This window comes from Macaca fascicularis, chromosome 4 (assembly GCF_037993035.2).
Source record: "Macaca fascicularis isolate 582-1 chromosome 4, T2T-MFA8v1.1".
NCBI lineage: Eukaryota > Metazoa > Chordata > Mammalia > Primates > Cercopithecidae > Macaca > Macaca fascicularis.
The window spans coordinates 46,239,174-46,255,823 of NC_088378.1; the positions used below are offsets into that span (position 1 = coordinate 46,239,174).

The window sequence follows — 16,650 nt, forward strand, 5'->3', positions numbered from 1 at the left end:
GTAAAGCTTTAGGACTATGCCTATAACATAGAAAACACTTGATTAGTGTTCACTATCATTATTATTATCAAATATTTTAATTTGTATTTATTCTAATTGTTATATACAATTGAATATGTTATATCTTAAATATCATGAGTTGTGGGTGTTTAAGGAAAAGCTTAGTATACTAATAGAGTCTTCTCAATTCTGGAAAAAGAAATAGTATGAAATGTATTTATTTAAATATTAGATTTATTGATACATGCTTTTAAAATGGTAGTTTTTAAAATGCAATCAATACATTTGCATTTTCCTAAAATAAAACACATTCATTCAGAGAAAACTGTGGTATCATGCAGGAAAAGCAGAAAAAAACTGCCTAAGTGTGATCCCACATACTTGTCAGTTGGATATTGCAAGAGAGGATGAGTAAATGGTTGAACTCACCGGAATTATACAAATCTTATCACATCTATACAAAATCGTCCAAATATTCAAGGATTTAGCAATATACTAAGATGGCCATGCAAACTTGTGAGTTGTAGTTTTGCAATTTGAGACATGTGATACCTATTTTACATTCATAATATAAATCATATTCATATCATACCTATTTTACATTCATAATGTAAATCATATTGATATCATACCTATTTTATAATTCATAATATTAATTTCATTATATCTGTTAATCACATACAAGTTACAGACATGAATTATTTCTATAAATTATGATTAATCACAGAATCACAATAAATACTGATGTGATTAAGCTCCACCTTTGAATTTTTTATTTTCTTCAAATGAAGGATGTGTGTGGGTGTGTGTGTACATATATGCATATATATATACATACACACATACGTGCAATAGTTGTGAATTGAATGAAATTCACCAGGACAATCTGACTTGTATTTCAAATAATAGGAGTTTGAATATTACCTTCACTGAATCATTGAGTCAATATAGAAATTTATTTCATGTTTCGAGATAAAATGAACCCTAAGAGAAATATGCTAGAATTGGCTTTAGCAACAGCCTAAATACTAAAGCAATGTTAAATTATACATATTGCATTGGTTTGGGGATCATTTTTAACGTGAAATACATATAATGTACATGTGTGTATGTGTGTGCAAATACATATATATACACACATATATGTATTATATGTAGTAATTTAAGGTCTTTTCTCATATTCTAATGATTAGGAAATGAAAAAAAAAAAAATAAAGTCTAGTGTAGAGAAAAAATGTCTTGCATTTTCTGAGTCAATCATGCAATTGCCTAATAAATTAGCTAAGCAACAGCAAGAATAGGATAATTATTTAGTTCTGATCTGCTGAATAGGAATTTTAACAGTTACTAAGTTCTCTCCAGGTAGTGAGTTGAATGGCCAAAATCACAGTGCCATTTCCTGCTTCATGCTGTGCCCATTTAGTAAAACAGAATTGGTCACCATGTTCTTAGCATTGCTTTTCAGAGATGTCATACGCATCGCTGAAGAGCTGAGTAGGTAGCTGATTCCGCTCTCCTGATAGGACTTCCTCCCACAGCAGAGTTGGCTGTTGAAATGCCTCCTGAAGCTTTCACTGAGTAGGTAAAGAGCAAATGGGTTGACACAAGAATTGCAAAAACTGAGAACCCGGGCAACTAAGGTGACAATCATGTGGCCTAGAGATGGATCAATCTCATTATAGTTGAAAGACCGATACATGTAAAGGATGTGGTTTGGGAACCAACAGAAGATGAAGCAGCCCACAAAGACAAGCACAATTTTAGCCAGGCGTTTCCGTGTTTCCATCTGCAAATGTAAGAAATTAATCCCATTGGTTAAAGTGAAAATGGAACCAGCCACATCCCAACTTTATCAAGTCGGGAAAGAGCAAAATTTACAGCATGATAATACGTCCAAAATACATAAATTATTTATTTTCCTCACCAAAATGGTAATGGATTTTAACAGTTTGAGAAAGTTTATTTTGGTCTCTACATTATTTGCATTAAAAAATATTTGACAGCTTATACAAAACTAGGTGGTAAATTAATAAATGCTATGTCTTCATATTATTTATTTATTTTCTTTTTGCTTAATGCCTCATTGTGTGTAACAAAAATATAAATCATTTTTGTTTGTATTAAATCCACTAAATGAATAAATCACAGAATATATTCAAGCTTTGACGTTTTAAAAAAATAAAGGTGTTTTAAATAGGAAATATTGATCTAATGAGGCAGGGCTTGACTTTTTTTTTTTTTTTTTTTTTTTTTGAGACAGAGTCTCGCCCTGTCGCCCAGGCTAGAGTGCACTGGAGGGATCTCCTCCGCTCACTGCAAGCTCCGCCTCCCGGGTTCAAGCCATTCTGCTGCCTCAGCCTCACGAGTAGCTGGGACTACAGGCGCCGGCCATCATGCCCAGCTAATTTTTTGTATTTTTAGTAGAGATGGGGTTTCACCGTGTTAGCCAGGATCGTCTCGATTTCCTGACCTTGTGATCTGCCCGCCTCAGCCTCCCAAAGTGCTGGGATTACAGGTGTGAGCCACCGCACCCTGCCAGCTTGACTTTTTAAAACTACCACTCCATAGGAAAACAAAACAACTTGAGATTTAAACTCCTGACTTACACAAATCAAAAGCATCTGATATAACTGTGAGTCCTGTAAACATTACTGTATTGTCACATTTACAAATAAAAATAAATTTTCCTTCTCCATAAAATTTACATATTATGTTTACTGTTTCTAAGAGAGTACTCAGGAATGTAATAAATAAACAAAATTCAAAGATTGGGCATCAATATTTTTTAATCTAAAAGCGATTTCCTAACTTCAGTAGTTCAAGGGGTAGCTTATATCTGTCTAATTTGTTTAAATATGTAATTAAGGCAATATGAAAGTGGAATACTAATTTATTGAAATACATTCGTTGTAGGTATCATAGTATCTTCTGAGTGAATACTATTGGTCGTCAACTACAATATTCCAAAGAAGACTGGAAAGGTTTGGGATTGGAACACATCTAATGGTAGGTAGCAGTACAGGGGTGATGGAGGAAGCAGAGAAAGGTGCAACTGAAGAGGAACCCAGGCCAGGAAGCAGAATGTGATATTCCACATGGATCCCAGTGGCATAAGTTACGCGACCCAACAATCAGTCCTAAGAAAATCAAATGTGAAATTTATCTTTCTAAGCAGTGTCATCCCTTGCAGGTGGAAGATGAGTGCAAGAATGTCACAGTGGTCTATACTTGGAGATTCAAGTGCACAGGCAGGCTGTTGGCATTGAGATTATTTCTCAGCAGATGTCAAGACCCAGTTGCCCTGCCAGAGTTTATAGGTCCCAATAGGGAAATTCACGAAAACAAGGCAGACAGGCCAAGGCCATTAAAAAATTCAAAAGTGAAGCAAGGGCTGTGTATATGAGAAAAACTCAACTTTAGAAACCAAAAGCAAATACTCAAATAACTAACTGAGATACAGATTGGATCACAGGGCTCAGATAAAATAACTGATTATATAAAATAGAAAGCACAGTGAGACAATGATCTGAATACATTGCCTCACTGATGCCAAATATTTAGGTAAAATCTGTGAATTTATCAATGCCTTCAATAATTGGGTGATTTTTTAAGTCTTTAAAGCCGATGTGGATCTTTGATGCTGATGGCCACCAATTCATAAAGGTTACCTTCCATGCACGAAATCTTTACTAGTTTCTGCTGCTGCTAACATACCCAAGGCCCCAGCCTAATGCTCCATCTATGTTCCAGTAAATTTTAAATGATCTGTGATTCAATTTCTTTGCTTTTAATTTGGAAACAAGCATCAGTAACTACTCTGTACCTGCAAAACCCATTAGAAGTTCTTTTCTAGCTGTACACAAATGTGTAACCAGACACTCTTTCTCACAAGAACACTATTTCTGTCTCTTTGTGTATTAACACAGTTGATTTTTACCTTAAATTAGTAGTGCATATTCTTGAAGAAAGAAAAAGTACATAAGGTGCATGATGTAATTTTTAAATGAGCATATTATCTTTGTAGGGAAAGTTACAAATTTGAGTTGGGTCACATATTGCTTCAACAGCAGCCCACCTTTGGATTGCACCTTTGGGTTCCTTTTCTGCTACTCCTGCTATTCTCCTCATCTCTCATTCTGACTTCCACCCAAATCCCATCCCCAGATCCCAGGCAGTGTCCTATAGTCCTTTCCTGGTGCATCCTTCTTCTATACTCCCTGCCATCCTTAGTGGGTTAATGGGAGAAGAAACAAGAATTAAATTAATGTATGCTCATATGTGAAATTTTTCTGGTTTATTATGTTGTTTGTTACATAAAACTCTGCATGTAAAACAGGTCTTTCAATACATTAATTTCTAATGGTGGAATGTCAGGTCTTATCACAGATCCAGATAAATGATAAACTGAACCTAAGTGGGCCTTTGCGGGGCTCTGATATGACCATATATTAGAGATCCCCACATATCCCTTCTACTTAAGGCCTGTGAAGGCCCAACTCTGTAATCATCAGTCATAGGATTAAAAACCCACAAAATAAAACAATAATAGCAGTTACTTGTTCTGACCAGCACACCACCAACCCACACCTACCAAGCTTACCTGTTTTTTGGTATGTTCATTGTATTCTCCAGGAAGATTGTGTGCACTCTTAATTAAGGTCTTTGCAATATGATAATAATAAATGCTAATAATAGCAAGTGGTGTGAGGAAATAGACCAAGAAAATGAGTACTGAATGAATCTTTGGATGTAATTCATCTGTTTGAGGGTAGGGGATACATGCTGTGAAGCTGCTATTATCCAAGCTACTGATGCGTGCCACTTCTGAAAACACTGCTTCGGGAACTGCCAACAACACGGAGACCACCCAGATACCCATGGCCTTCACACAGGTCCACAGCACTGCCCCTGACGTCTGCATGTCCATGGGGTTAACGATGGCTCTGTACCTGGGAAAATGATACATCTCAAGTTATTCCAGAAAGAAAGGAAGGAAAGAGAAAAGAGAAAGAAAGAAAAGAAAGAAAGAAAAAGAAAGGAAGAAAGGAAAAGAAGCAAAGAAGGAAAGAAAGAGAGAAAGAGAAAAGGAAAGGAAAGGAAAAGGAAAAGAGAAGGAAGGAAGGAAGGAAGGAAGGAAGGAAGGAAGGAAGGAAGGAAGGAAGGAAGGAAGGAAGGAAGGAAGGAAGGAAGGAAGGAAAATGAAGAGAAAGACATCCTGCTTAGTAAGAGAGATGCCAACAATATTCTGTCTTTGTAGCTCAAATTTATTTCTTCCCTGGCTGTTTAAAAGTGTATGTAAGACCTAAGATTCCTGGTGTCTCTCAGTCTACAAGTCATTCCACTACTTATTAGCACAGAAAACAGGAAGGGAGAGAAAAATATTTTAAATTGGCATTTCTTAAATCCTAGTTATTTCATTTCCAAAATCCTGGACATTTGTTTACCTCTTAAATTCTTCTAAATCTATATATGTTACATCTATCATAATGTATTGAATACCAAAATATAAGATGTTCACAAAATAATGTTATTCAATCCTTCCTTGATACTTTCCCATAACTTCTGAGTGTAAACCCTTTCACTCTTTTTCTAAAGACATTAATGAATTTTAGAAACTAATCTAGATTGGTCATACTGTATTTTGACAAAATAAAATAAATAAAAGACTAATCTAGATTGGGATTTTCTCCATAATCCAATAATAAGGACTGAAAAACTTGAAAGCAGAACAATATTTTGTCTTTATAGCTCAAATTTATTTCATGTCAAGATCCCATAAAGTTATTTTCTCCTCCAACCTAAAATATTAATGACAATATACCAGCAATGTACTAGTGATAAAGGAATCACACTCCAGGACACAGTAAACAATCCAAAACTTTCTGCAGCTAACTCAAACACACACATTGAGTACGGCAATGATGATGCAAATAATTCAAAATGGTATGTAAAACTCGAATTTTTTATATTTCTCTTTAAAGTATTTCAAATGATAATATACCTAGCAAATAAGATGCAGTACCACATGATTTTAGTTAGACAAATCTGAATTATTACCCAATCTCTGATATTTTTTGGAAAATCACATTTATCAAGCACAACTTCACCTTCTTCTTGATTTTAATTTCTAAGATATTCTGTAAGCTTTACTTTCCATCATTTTTTCTGAATTTTAAAATTTCTATCATCTTTTGTTGATATAAGTTCCTATAAGTTTTTTTATGTTTTCAAATTTTTTATAGTGTCCTATTCCTATGTTATATGCGCACATTCTTGCCATATATCTTTTTTTTTTTTTTTTTAATGACAGGGTCTCACTCTGTCACCCAGGCTGGAGTGCAGTTGCCTGATCTCAGCTCACTGCACCCTCCACCTCCCAGGTTCAAGCAATCCTCCCACCTTAGCCTCCCAAGTAGCTAGGACTACAGGCATGTGCCACCAAGCCTTGCTAATTTTTGTATTCTTGTAGAGACGAGGTTTTGCTTGCTGCTCAGGCTGGTCTCAAACTCCTCCTGGGCTCAAGTGATCTGCCCACCTAAGCCTCCCAAAGTGCTGGGGTTATAGGTATGAGCTACTGCAACCAGCTCTTGCTATGTATCTATAAAACTAATATAGAAATAAACATTTAATCTCTTTCCAGCCTAGTTCCAGATTTGTTTGTTTGTTTGATCTCTTTGTACTGTAATCTCTCCCAATAAATTTGCATTATTATTGACTGACAATTCACATTTAAGAGGAAAGTACCAAAAAACTGATTGCAATTTCTTTTTTCTGTGGAAGAAGACAAGGAAAGGGCAGAGAGGTTATCACTACAAAAAGATCAAGCCTTCTTTCTAGATTATCAAAAACTGTGAAGGGTATTCTGAACTTTCCTCCATATATTTAAAAAGGAGAAGAAAATGTCACTTCTCTACCTCATATCTAAGCACATATACTATTGTAGAGGTACTGTCGTAGTTTACTTGGGCTGCTCTAATAAAGTACCATACACTGGGCAGCTTATAAACAACAGAAATTTGTCACAATTCTCAAGACTAGGAAATCTAACATAAAGGCATTGAGAGATTCAGTGTCTGGTGAGGGTCCCCCTTTTTTTTACATAGATGGATCTTCTTGCTGCTTATTCAAATGGTGGAAAGGTCAAGGGTCTCTTTAGAGTCTTTTATAAGGGTGTGAATCCCATTCATACGGGCCCCACTCTCATTACCCAAAGGCCCACCTCTTAATGCCATCATCTTGAGGAGTAGGATTTCAACATATGAATTTTGGCCAACATAAACATTCATACCAAACAGGCATTATAACCATAAAAGATATAGAGAAATTTTAAATAGAAATTAAAACAATAAATCTCTCATTTTGATAAGATTGCTAGAAACGGATACAAAAATCTTGGTTTAAGGAAAGCAAGAAACCTAGCAGAAATGTTGGCCTTTCCAACAAGGAGGATTATGAGCCATCTCCTGCAAGAAAAGGCTAGACCCCAATGATAGTCTCTAAATGATACACATTTGAATAAAAGGGCAGAATTGAAAATCCTACAAAAACAGAATTATAGTTGAAAATACTATAAACACTTACCAAAATGTTATTAGTACTGAGACATAGCTTACGATTGTCGAAGAAAATGTTGTATACCAACTGTGTGTATCTTTGAAAGAATTAAAAAGCAAAAATTAAAATGAGATAGTGCAAATTAATGTGGGCATGTTTTATCATGCTTCCTTCAAATATTTATAGAAATGTGAGGAAAAGTATTTCTTAGCATAAAAAGTGTTTCACTGTGTATATTAGCATAGGAGGTATGTGTAAAAAGGTATATTTTCCCTTACAGATGGTCTCAGGAGGATATCCCTAACTGAAAACTAAATACTAGAGAATTTTGATCAAAAGGCATATAAAGAGAAAAATAATCACTATTCATGTATGAAACCTCAATAAACAAATAGATTTCTTCATCAATTCTTATTTTGGATCTCGTTTGTAACATCTGCATAGTTTAAATTTTAATGTAAAGAGATAATTACATTTAATCATGAAACAAAATACCTAATAAAAATGGGATCTTTTTTAGCTCTTATAGAGTCATCATAGCATCTCAAAAATCTCCATCTACACTAATCTTTCTAATGACGCTACCCAAAATTTCTTTCTTTCCTTCTTTTTTTTATTAAACTTTCATCTATCAGGCAAGGAATAGGTCCACAAAAAGTCTGAGTGTAAACTGTATAATAAGAGAAAGGTCTTGCTCACTGTTATATCTCTAATACATAACACAATGCCTGGCCTGGCCAATAGAGTCCATAGGGTCTCAATAAATGGTTGAAACTATAGGCTGAGCAACAGGGAAATCCTTGTTAGGAGCAATTGTGGTAGGAGTTGTTGGGTATTATGTTGAAGTGGGAATGGCGATGACAAATGGAGACTGAGTCTAATCCAGTGATGCCTAAGATGCATCAATATTCAGAAAAACCTAGAGAAGTAAAAAAAAAAAAGAGAGAGAGAGAGAGAGAGAGAGAGAATATGATTAGGCTTCTCTGTAGACTTACTAATGCGGAGTCCCTAGAATGTGAAGTGTAGGATTCTGCATACTAAGATTTCCAGGTGATTCTGATGATAAGCTGGGTTTAGAAACCATGTTTTAAGAGAGTTGTGTGCAACAGCGAGCATCTTTGCCACAGGCTTCCAGCAAGGCTGTCCAGTGCAATGGGTGCACATTCAGCAAAAGAATGGATAGTATCCAGAATCCAGCAGAAATTAAGTATTTGAAGAATCAGATGCCTGCTCTTTAATTATGATATGTCACATAATTAAAGAGGAGGAAGACATGAATCTTATTTTGCAAATAAGGAAAACACCACCTTATGGCCATGAGTTTTGTGCTGTTTTATCATTTTTCTCCAACTAAAACATTTGGATGTAATGGATACATGGTTAGCACCCAGGAACCATAAACCCAAGCCTGATGCAATCCCTCCTTATTTGTAGTGTGCCCCAAAAGTTTCAGATCAAGATAGATGGATAATCTTCAAAAGCTATAAGCAACATATAAATTATGGCAATATTATGAATCTTGTGAGAATTATACAGTGCCTTTCTAATTCAGTGTGTGAAATTACTTCTAAGTATAAAAGAAAGAGATAAACTAGAAGTGTTCAAGATCAATGAGTAAAAGATATCTAATTTATTAGTCAAATATAATAACCTTTATTCAACAATAAGCCCTGTAAATTCAAATTAAAAACTAATAAATTATGTGCAGAAACTACAATGGATTCTGTTTCTATGGTTATATAAAAATAACAACAGAGCATTTGTTATGGAAAGCAATTTTTTCTTTTTGAAAAGGCAACTAGAAAGCTCTCAGAAAAACCTATGACTCGCATTTTGTGAAAATATGGATCATTTTATATTTTCCAACTTTTCTTTTCCCCACCCTTGATTTCCTCCCTTTTTAGTCCTGCGGTGTGTTGTTTGTATCTTTATTTTTAAGCTGCCTTAAATTCTCCTGTCACAAGTTTGATATGGTTTGGCTCTGTATCCCCACCCAAATCTCATGTAGAATTGTAATCCCCAGTGTTGACAGAGGGAACTGATGGGAGGTGACTGGATCATGGGGGCAAATTTCCCTTTTCTGTTCTCGTGGTAGTAAATGAGTTCTCGTGAGATCTGGTTGTTTGAAAGTTTGTAGCACTTCCCCCTTAGCTCTTTCTCTCCTGCTACCATGTGGAGACATGTTTGCTACCCCTTCACCCTTCTGCCATGATTCTAAGTCTCCTGAGGCCTCCCCAGCCATGCCTCCTGTACAGCCTGTGGAACTGTGAGTCAATTAAACCTCTTTTCTTTATAAGTTACCCAATTTCAGGTAGTTCTTTATAGCAGTGTGAGTAATACAAAGTTGAACAAAAATAAGTTTAACATAAATAAGTCATCACTCTAGTATTATAGGGTGAATGTGAACTATTCTTCTAAAGAGTTAGAAGCACACTCTTGGTGCCAATCTCACTACCAATTAAGAGACTGAGAGGCAAGGGCTATGGAGCAAAGGAGAAAACATCATCTCCAGTCAGGGGCAGCTGGTTAACCTGAACCTGAGCTTCAGTTAGGAGGTTTGATGAGAAAGCAGCAAACAGTTAACAGCATGCCCTCCCACCACTGGATGAAGACTGATGGAAAAGTCCTATGAATCCTAGGGAGTGTTAGACCCAGGGCCTGTATCCAATCTATTTCAGTATCTTAACAAATAATTACACTCAATAGAATGTCTGTTTGCATTGATATAATATAAAACTAATATTAATGATTCAAGAATTTGTCTACTGACCTAGTTATGGAATAAAATCTGATTATCCTAACCAGCGCATAAAAACTTTGATTTTTTATTAATAATTATTAATACATTAGAAATTTAATCAGATTTGGTAAAATATTATTTTTACATTTAATCCAACATTGGCTATTTGGTATCAGAAAAAATGTCACCCAATACATTAAACTAATATTAGTTTATTTTTTATAGTTTTTATAATTTGTATTTTAAAATTTAATTTATAAGTGCATTTTGGTTAGCATATAAGAAGCCAGAATAAAGAATTGATATCTAATTTTATATTTGTTAATACATGAAATTATAAAGTTTACAGTTTAGCACTAGGAATCTGTGAGAATTTTTCCTATGAAGGAAAAAGGAAAACTCCATTCCTAAGAGTTATTAGCATTTTAATAATGTGCCATCAGAGGCCAAAAGGTCTTCAAGAATCAAATAAATAACATTCCAAATTTGGAAATGCAGCTACTCATAGATAGAGAAGGAGATCACTATAACACCAACCATAAGTAAATATGGTTTATGGGGCGCCACCAACCTGATATCACAGCACACACGTCCCAATACTCCACGGTGGAAGGTGGGAATGTGTGTGTGTGTTTGTGTGTATGTGTGTATGTATAAAACTGTTAGAAACATCATACAACATAAAATATAGAAATACTTTTAATCAACTACTTTATGTAAACAAGCAAACAATGTACATTTTCAAAATTGTAAGAAAAATGTCTATCAAGATAACAGTAAAAAATGATAATAAATTAAGATCACCACTATCACCACTTTATACCATGCACTGTCTCTCCTCCAGCCATACTGGTTATGATGATGTGCCTCTGAGGCACGACTGCAGTGGGCACAAATGCTGTTGCCTAGGGATGTGTCTGCTGAAACTCCTTGGGAGAGTATGGAAAGTCAAGGATTAATAATCACAGACACCAGTTGGGCGCGGTGGCTCACACCTGTAATCCCAACACTTTGAGAGGCCGAGGGAGGCAGATCACTTGAGGTCAGCAGTTCGAGACCAGCCTGGCCAATATGGTGAAACCCTATCTCTACTAAAAATACAAAAATTAGCCAGGCGTAATGGTGTGCACCTGTAGTATCAGCTACTTGGGAGGCTGAGGCAGGAGATTTGCTTGAACCCAGGAGGCAGAGGTTGCAGTGAGCCAAGATCATGCCCCTACACTCCAGCCTGAGTGACAGAGCAAGATTCTGTCTCAAAAAAGTAAAATATAATAATAATCACAGATACCAGTGTCATCTGACGACCACCCTTTGGCCTTACCAAACAAAGTGATTTAGGCCTCGAGGTGGATTCAAAATATTTGTGTTTTTCATTTTAGTCTCTGCAATCTAATGATACTGACATCTGACATCACTGAAGTATAGAATAAGAGTATCCACTTCATGTTAGAATATGCTTTCTGAAATCTAATTATCTTCCTGATTTTTACTATGTACTGTGATCTCTATTTTTTAACTCTCTACTGTTACTTTATTAGGCAAAGACACTTAGGCCATGTATGAAGACAGGATACATATACAAATAATTGAATTTATTGTTTAAAGACTCTAATAACAGGGTTTTGTTTATTTGTTTATTATAGTTTTATTTTTGGAACTACTACTTAATTTTGAATTCAGGGCACTTTTTTTATTTTGCAGTTACATTTTATGATGCTTTTTCACTGTAATAAATCTCATGAATCAGCTCCTGTACTCTTTTTTTTTTTTTTTTTTAATGTTTGGGTGCTTTGTTTTAAACTCAACTTTTAAGTCCGCAGGTAAATAAAAAATACTATTAGTAACTTCTTACACCCAGAATTGTAATAATGTGGATTAATGGTGAAGTGTTCAGACTTTAAATGGCGTTCAAACATGTTGGCACCATGATGGCTAGCTGTGTGATCATAAAAATGGTACTGAATTTTTAATCTCAGTTTTCTTAGCTTTAAAGTTTTTAATTTAAAAATAATAGTGCCTATCTCACAGCGTTGTGAGGATTGAAAAATCACACACACACAAAAATAGCACTGTGCTAAGTGCAATTAATCCTACAATTGATTCCACATCCACAAGAAATCATAGCGTTTGGTTAGATGTAGTAAGAGGTTATCAAGTACTAATCAACTACTGATTGCTATGCTCTAGAAGAAAAACAAAAGTGTAGACAATATATAACAAACCATTTCCAACCCATGTTAAGTGAATCATGGAAAATATTGCATAACTTCATCAACAGTTACTCAGGTTTCCTAGTTTATATTTCCTGAACACACTCGTATACAAGCGTAGCCTACAGACCAAGTAGAAGAGGCATCTCACTTTTCCTTATCATTATTACTAAATTATTCATTCTGTATTCACGGAGTATATGACACACAAATGGAACAGAAAAAGTCAGTAAATATATGAGGATTATTATTTTTCTCTGATCTTGGCCAGGGCAAATTTACCTGTGTAAATTGTCATGTGTCGCCATGACAATAGATTGTAAAACCTAGTGTAAAATAAACTCCAACCCTGGGTCTTGCTACCAATGCCATGTCTTTAAAATGAAAGCATAATGATAGTAATTTAAACTATTCTGGTTGCTAATCATTAAGTTTTATTCTAATCATTAAGTAGGTTTTTTAAACTTTCTAGGTAAAATAAGATTGCATAAAGAGGGGCAGCTAAACTAGTCATGTTTTTGCTTTGGAATTCAGAGAAAACATTTTAAAAGATAATAGAAATGCTGCCACATAAACAAAATTAGGTACATAATTTATACAAAAAGCACCTAAATTTCCAGGAGTGTGGTTTTTAAGAAAGTGAATCACTCAGTTTCTCAAGTCTCTGTTGAATGTCGTGTTTCCCTCAATGAAGATTAACTCTTCAATGCCAAAGTAATATTCCAGTATTGTTGCAAATACCAGGAAATTCAGATACAGATTCATTTTTCATTAGCAATTGAATATGTAAATTAAAGAGGAGAGTGAATACCAACTTAATTATCCAAGTTAATTGTTTATCTAAATAGTTTAAGTCAGTCCTCCACTCCCACTGAGGCAATTAAAGCACAGCTCCATGTAAAGATAGCTAACTTTGCATTTTCCCTCACCCCTATCCAAACATTCCCTTCTGCTTAAATGGACCTGGAGTCAGGAGACTTGGATTTTCCTCTCTTGTCTTCCATTAGAAATTACATTCCCTGGGCCTCAATATGCACATCTGAAAAATGACAAAGTTGAACTAGTTGATCTGCAAAAAGACACTTCACACCCTTAACATATGTGAAAAGCAGATTTAATATCAAAGATGTATTTTGGGTACCTATCTGTGGGGGGGAAAAAAGTCTCTTAGCTTCAGGTATTAAGAAGAAAGTGAGAAGTCATCTGCTTAAAGAATATTTATTAATGTAATTGGTTTTACTTCTACGAAATAGTAAAATTCAGTTAATAAATGTAAGTAAGTTCTCCTCCTACTTGAAAAAAAATCAAAATTAAATATTTCCCTAATATTAAGCAGACATTCTTACCTATTAGATTCTTATTCTACTGCATAAAGGAAAGTACGCTTACAAGATTTTAAGTACACACAACAAGCTTCAACAAGATACTCTTTTGCACATTTTTTCTATAGCTTTTCTATGAAATAATATTCCCTAAGTGTCAGGAGTCAGACTAGGATATGCAATTTTAAATGCAATTTTGTTTTTTAAAACATAGTAATTTTCATATATTTTTCCAAGCCTCACATCTCAGTCCATTTTAACTCTGTTTACTCTGCTTCCCAGGTACACACTCTCTCCCTCTCTTCCTCTCCACACCCAACCTTTCCTTGCGTCCTTCTGCCAGTAGATGCATTCGGGTGAGTCTTCTTTCCCCGCCCCTCTCCACGACTTTTCCAAGCCACCCACAGCTACCTGTGCTCTTACCTGTCGGCGCTGAGGGCAGTGAGAGTGAACACGGAAACCCCCACGGAAGTGAGCTGGATGAGCGGGATCAGTTTGCAGCCCACCTTGCCAAACATCCACTCGTCGAAGAAGTAGCGCGAAGCGTCCACCGGGACGCAGGTGAGCAGCAGTAGCAAGTCCCCGGCCGCCAGGTTAGAGATTAAGATGTTGGGGACGTTCCTCATGGCGCTGTTGGTGACGAAGATCTTCACCAGCATGATGTTGCCCAGCAAGCCCACGGTGATGATGAGCAGGTAGAGGGACGGGATCACACAGCGGATCACCAACTCCGCGGTAGTCCCGTCCGAGGCCGGCAGGAAATCCCTTTCCCACCTCTCTGCAACTGAACCGCTCTTGTTCGCGCCGGAGGTCACTGAGAGGTTGGAAAGAGACTTAGAGGGCATGATCTCCTTTCCAGCAGAGTCCGCTGGAGTTTTCACGCACTCTCGTGCCCTGAGGACTGCACGCCCACGATTTGGGTTTAATCGATGTTCCTCCTTTTTCCCCCTGCAAGTTTACTGCCCGCGGGGCGCGCGTCACTGCGCCCCGTCGGTAAGCGTTCAGGACCTGGGGAGGGTTCTGTCCACACACTCGGGAGCTCCGCTTCTAGAGGGAGTAAATGGCTCCGGCTAACTCGGAATTTAAATTAAAAAAAAAAAAAAAAAAAGCAAAGCGGTTGCGTCTTTGTTCCGTATTCAGTGGTTTGTTCTCACGGTTAGCTAGGGGAAAACAGCCTTTCAGGAACAAGGAGCTGTCCCTCGGGGATCAGTAGAAGCACCTGCCCGACTGTTAGCCTAGAGAAGCGGAAGTCATCCTGGAGCTGTCCAGCGGGCCGCGGCTGAAATCTGAGAACTAGCGCGGGGACACCCGCAACCTGCTTTTCCCACAGCTTTGCTCTTGTTTGTGAAGTTCCTGTTGTATTGTGTGGAACCGGACGGGAGCTCAGTTCTCCGTGTATGTGTGCGTGCCCCTGTATACATCCATCCTCACCCGCCTCCAAGCGGGAGGAGCCTCAGGCAAGAACTTTGGAATCTCTGAGGATTTAAGTGCTGAGTTGGCAAGTCCCTAATTCTGAAACACAGAATTTAGGGGGAAATAAATGAGTGCCAAAGAATAAAGTTCATAAATAAAATCCTCTCGCTACTCTTTTTCTGATTATCTACTTTTCTTACCTAAATGTGAAAATTATTTCCTGTAGTTGGTGTAGTATTTTTAAATTTACATTTTATCGAATTATAACATGTATAACGTACACATTTCTTAATCGTTCTGCTTAATCTAACCATCATTCAGAGCCCACAATCTAACCACCATCTCCCAAAATAACCACCATTTGGCTTGTTATTAGATACATGTGCCTCCTATTGAGCATCGTATAAATTGAATCATTCAGCATACCCTCTTGTGTCTAGGTTCTTTCACTCGACAATATCTATGAGATCCACTCATGTTTTCTCAGGTGACATTTTTCATTACCGTATACTATGTCATTTTATAAATATACCACTGTTCGTTTACCTATTCTATATTGATTAACATTTGGGTTCCTTACAATTTTAGCCAATCTGAGTAATGTTTCTATGAACATTCTTTTACATGTGTTCCGGTGCACATTTGAATAAATCCCAGGTGTGGATTAGTCAGGTCATAGAACTTGAGTACGTTCAGCTTTACTGGAAACTGACAATTTTTCAAAATAAATTACTATATATTTTTTTCTTTGGGAACCTTTCTTGACAATTTTAATTGTCAATTCTATCTATTAAGACAGAATATATGTATGCTTATGATTGAGTAATGCCATTCGTAGATATATATTCAATAAACATCTGATATGCTGTTTTAAATAGGCTGTCCCTAAAACAAAACAGCTTCCTAAATCACGACCATCTGAGTCTAATGTAAACTGATCAGAAACGGTGGCTCAGTTCTGGAGCTGGCTAAATATCACTCTTCATTAGGGAAAACATTTGGCTAGTTCTTTGTTATTAAAGGATAAAATTGAATAATAGCATTGTAACTAGCCAAGGACTACCTATGATGATCTAGCCATAAACTGATAAAATGTGTATATATGCAACATTATTTATATATTAAGGAACTTTTCCAGATATTGCCCACTAAGAGCACTGTCACCTTATAATTGAATTAGACAAGGTAAACATTTGCATTGTAATCAATTTTAAGTTTTGTGTTTTCTATTTCAAATGAAAGTCATTTTTGTACTTTTCTGGAATTTCACTACATAAAATAATTCATTATAAAATTAAGATTAGTTAAATAGAATATTCATATATAAATATCTTCAAATATATAAATATTCTATAGTTATAAAAATTACGTACATATGTAGAGGGAGTGGGAGCCAGAGAAAGAGGGAGAG

The 16,650-nt window shown here is 36.1% G+C and overlaps 1 protein-coding gene across 1 annotated transcript; it reads right to left on the reverse strand.

The window, feature by feature from the left end:
- Nucleotides 1-216: 216 nt before the first annotated feature.
- On the reverse strand, nt 217-15,255 carry NMBR (neuromedin B receptor). Its single transcript, XM_005551988.5, has 3 exons — nt 14,250-15,255; nt 4,601-4,949; nt 217-1,786 (listed from the first exon to the last, which is right to left on the reverse strand). The coding sequence occupies exons 1-3, from the start codon at nt 14,669-14,671 to the stop codon at nt 1,385-1,387; spliced, it is 1,173 nt and encodes a 390-aa protein (XP_005552045.3). The 5' UTR covers nt 14,672-15,255; the 3' UTR covers nt 217-1,384.
- Nucleotides 15,256-16,650: the final 1,395 nt, after the last annotated feature.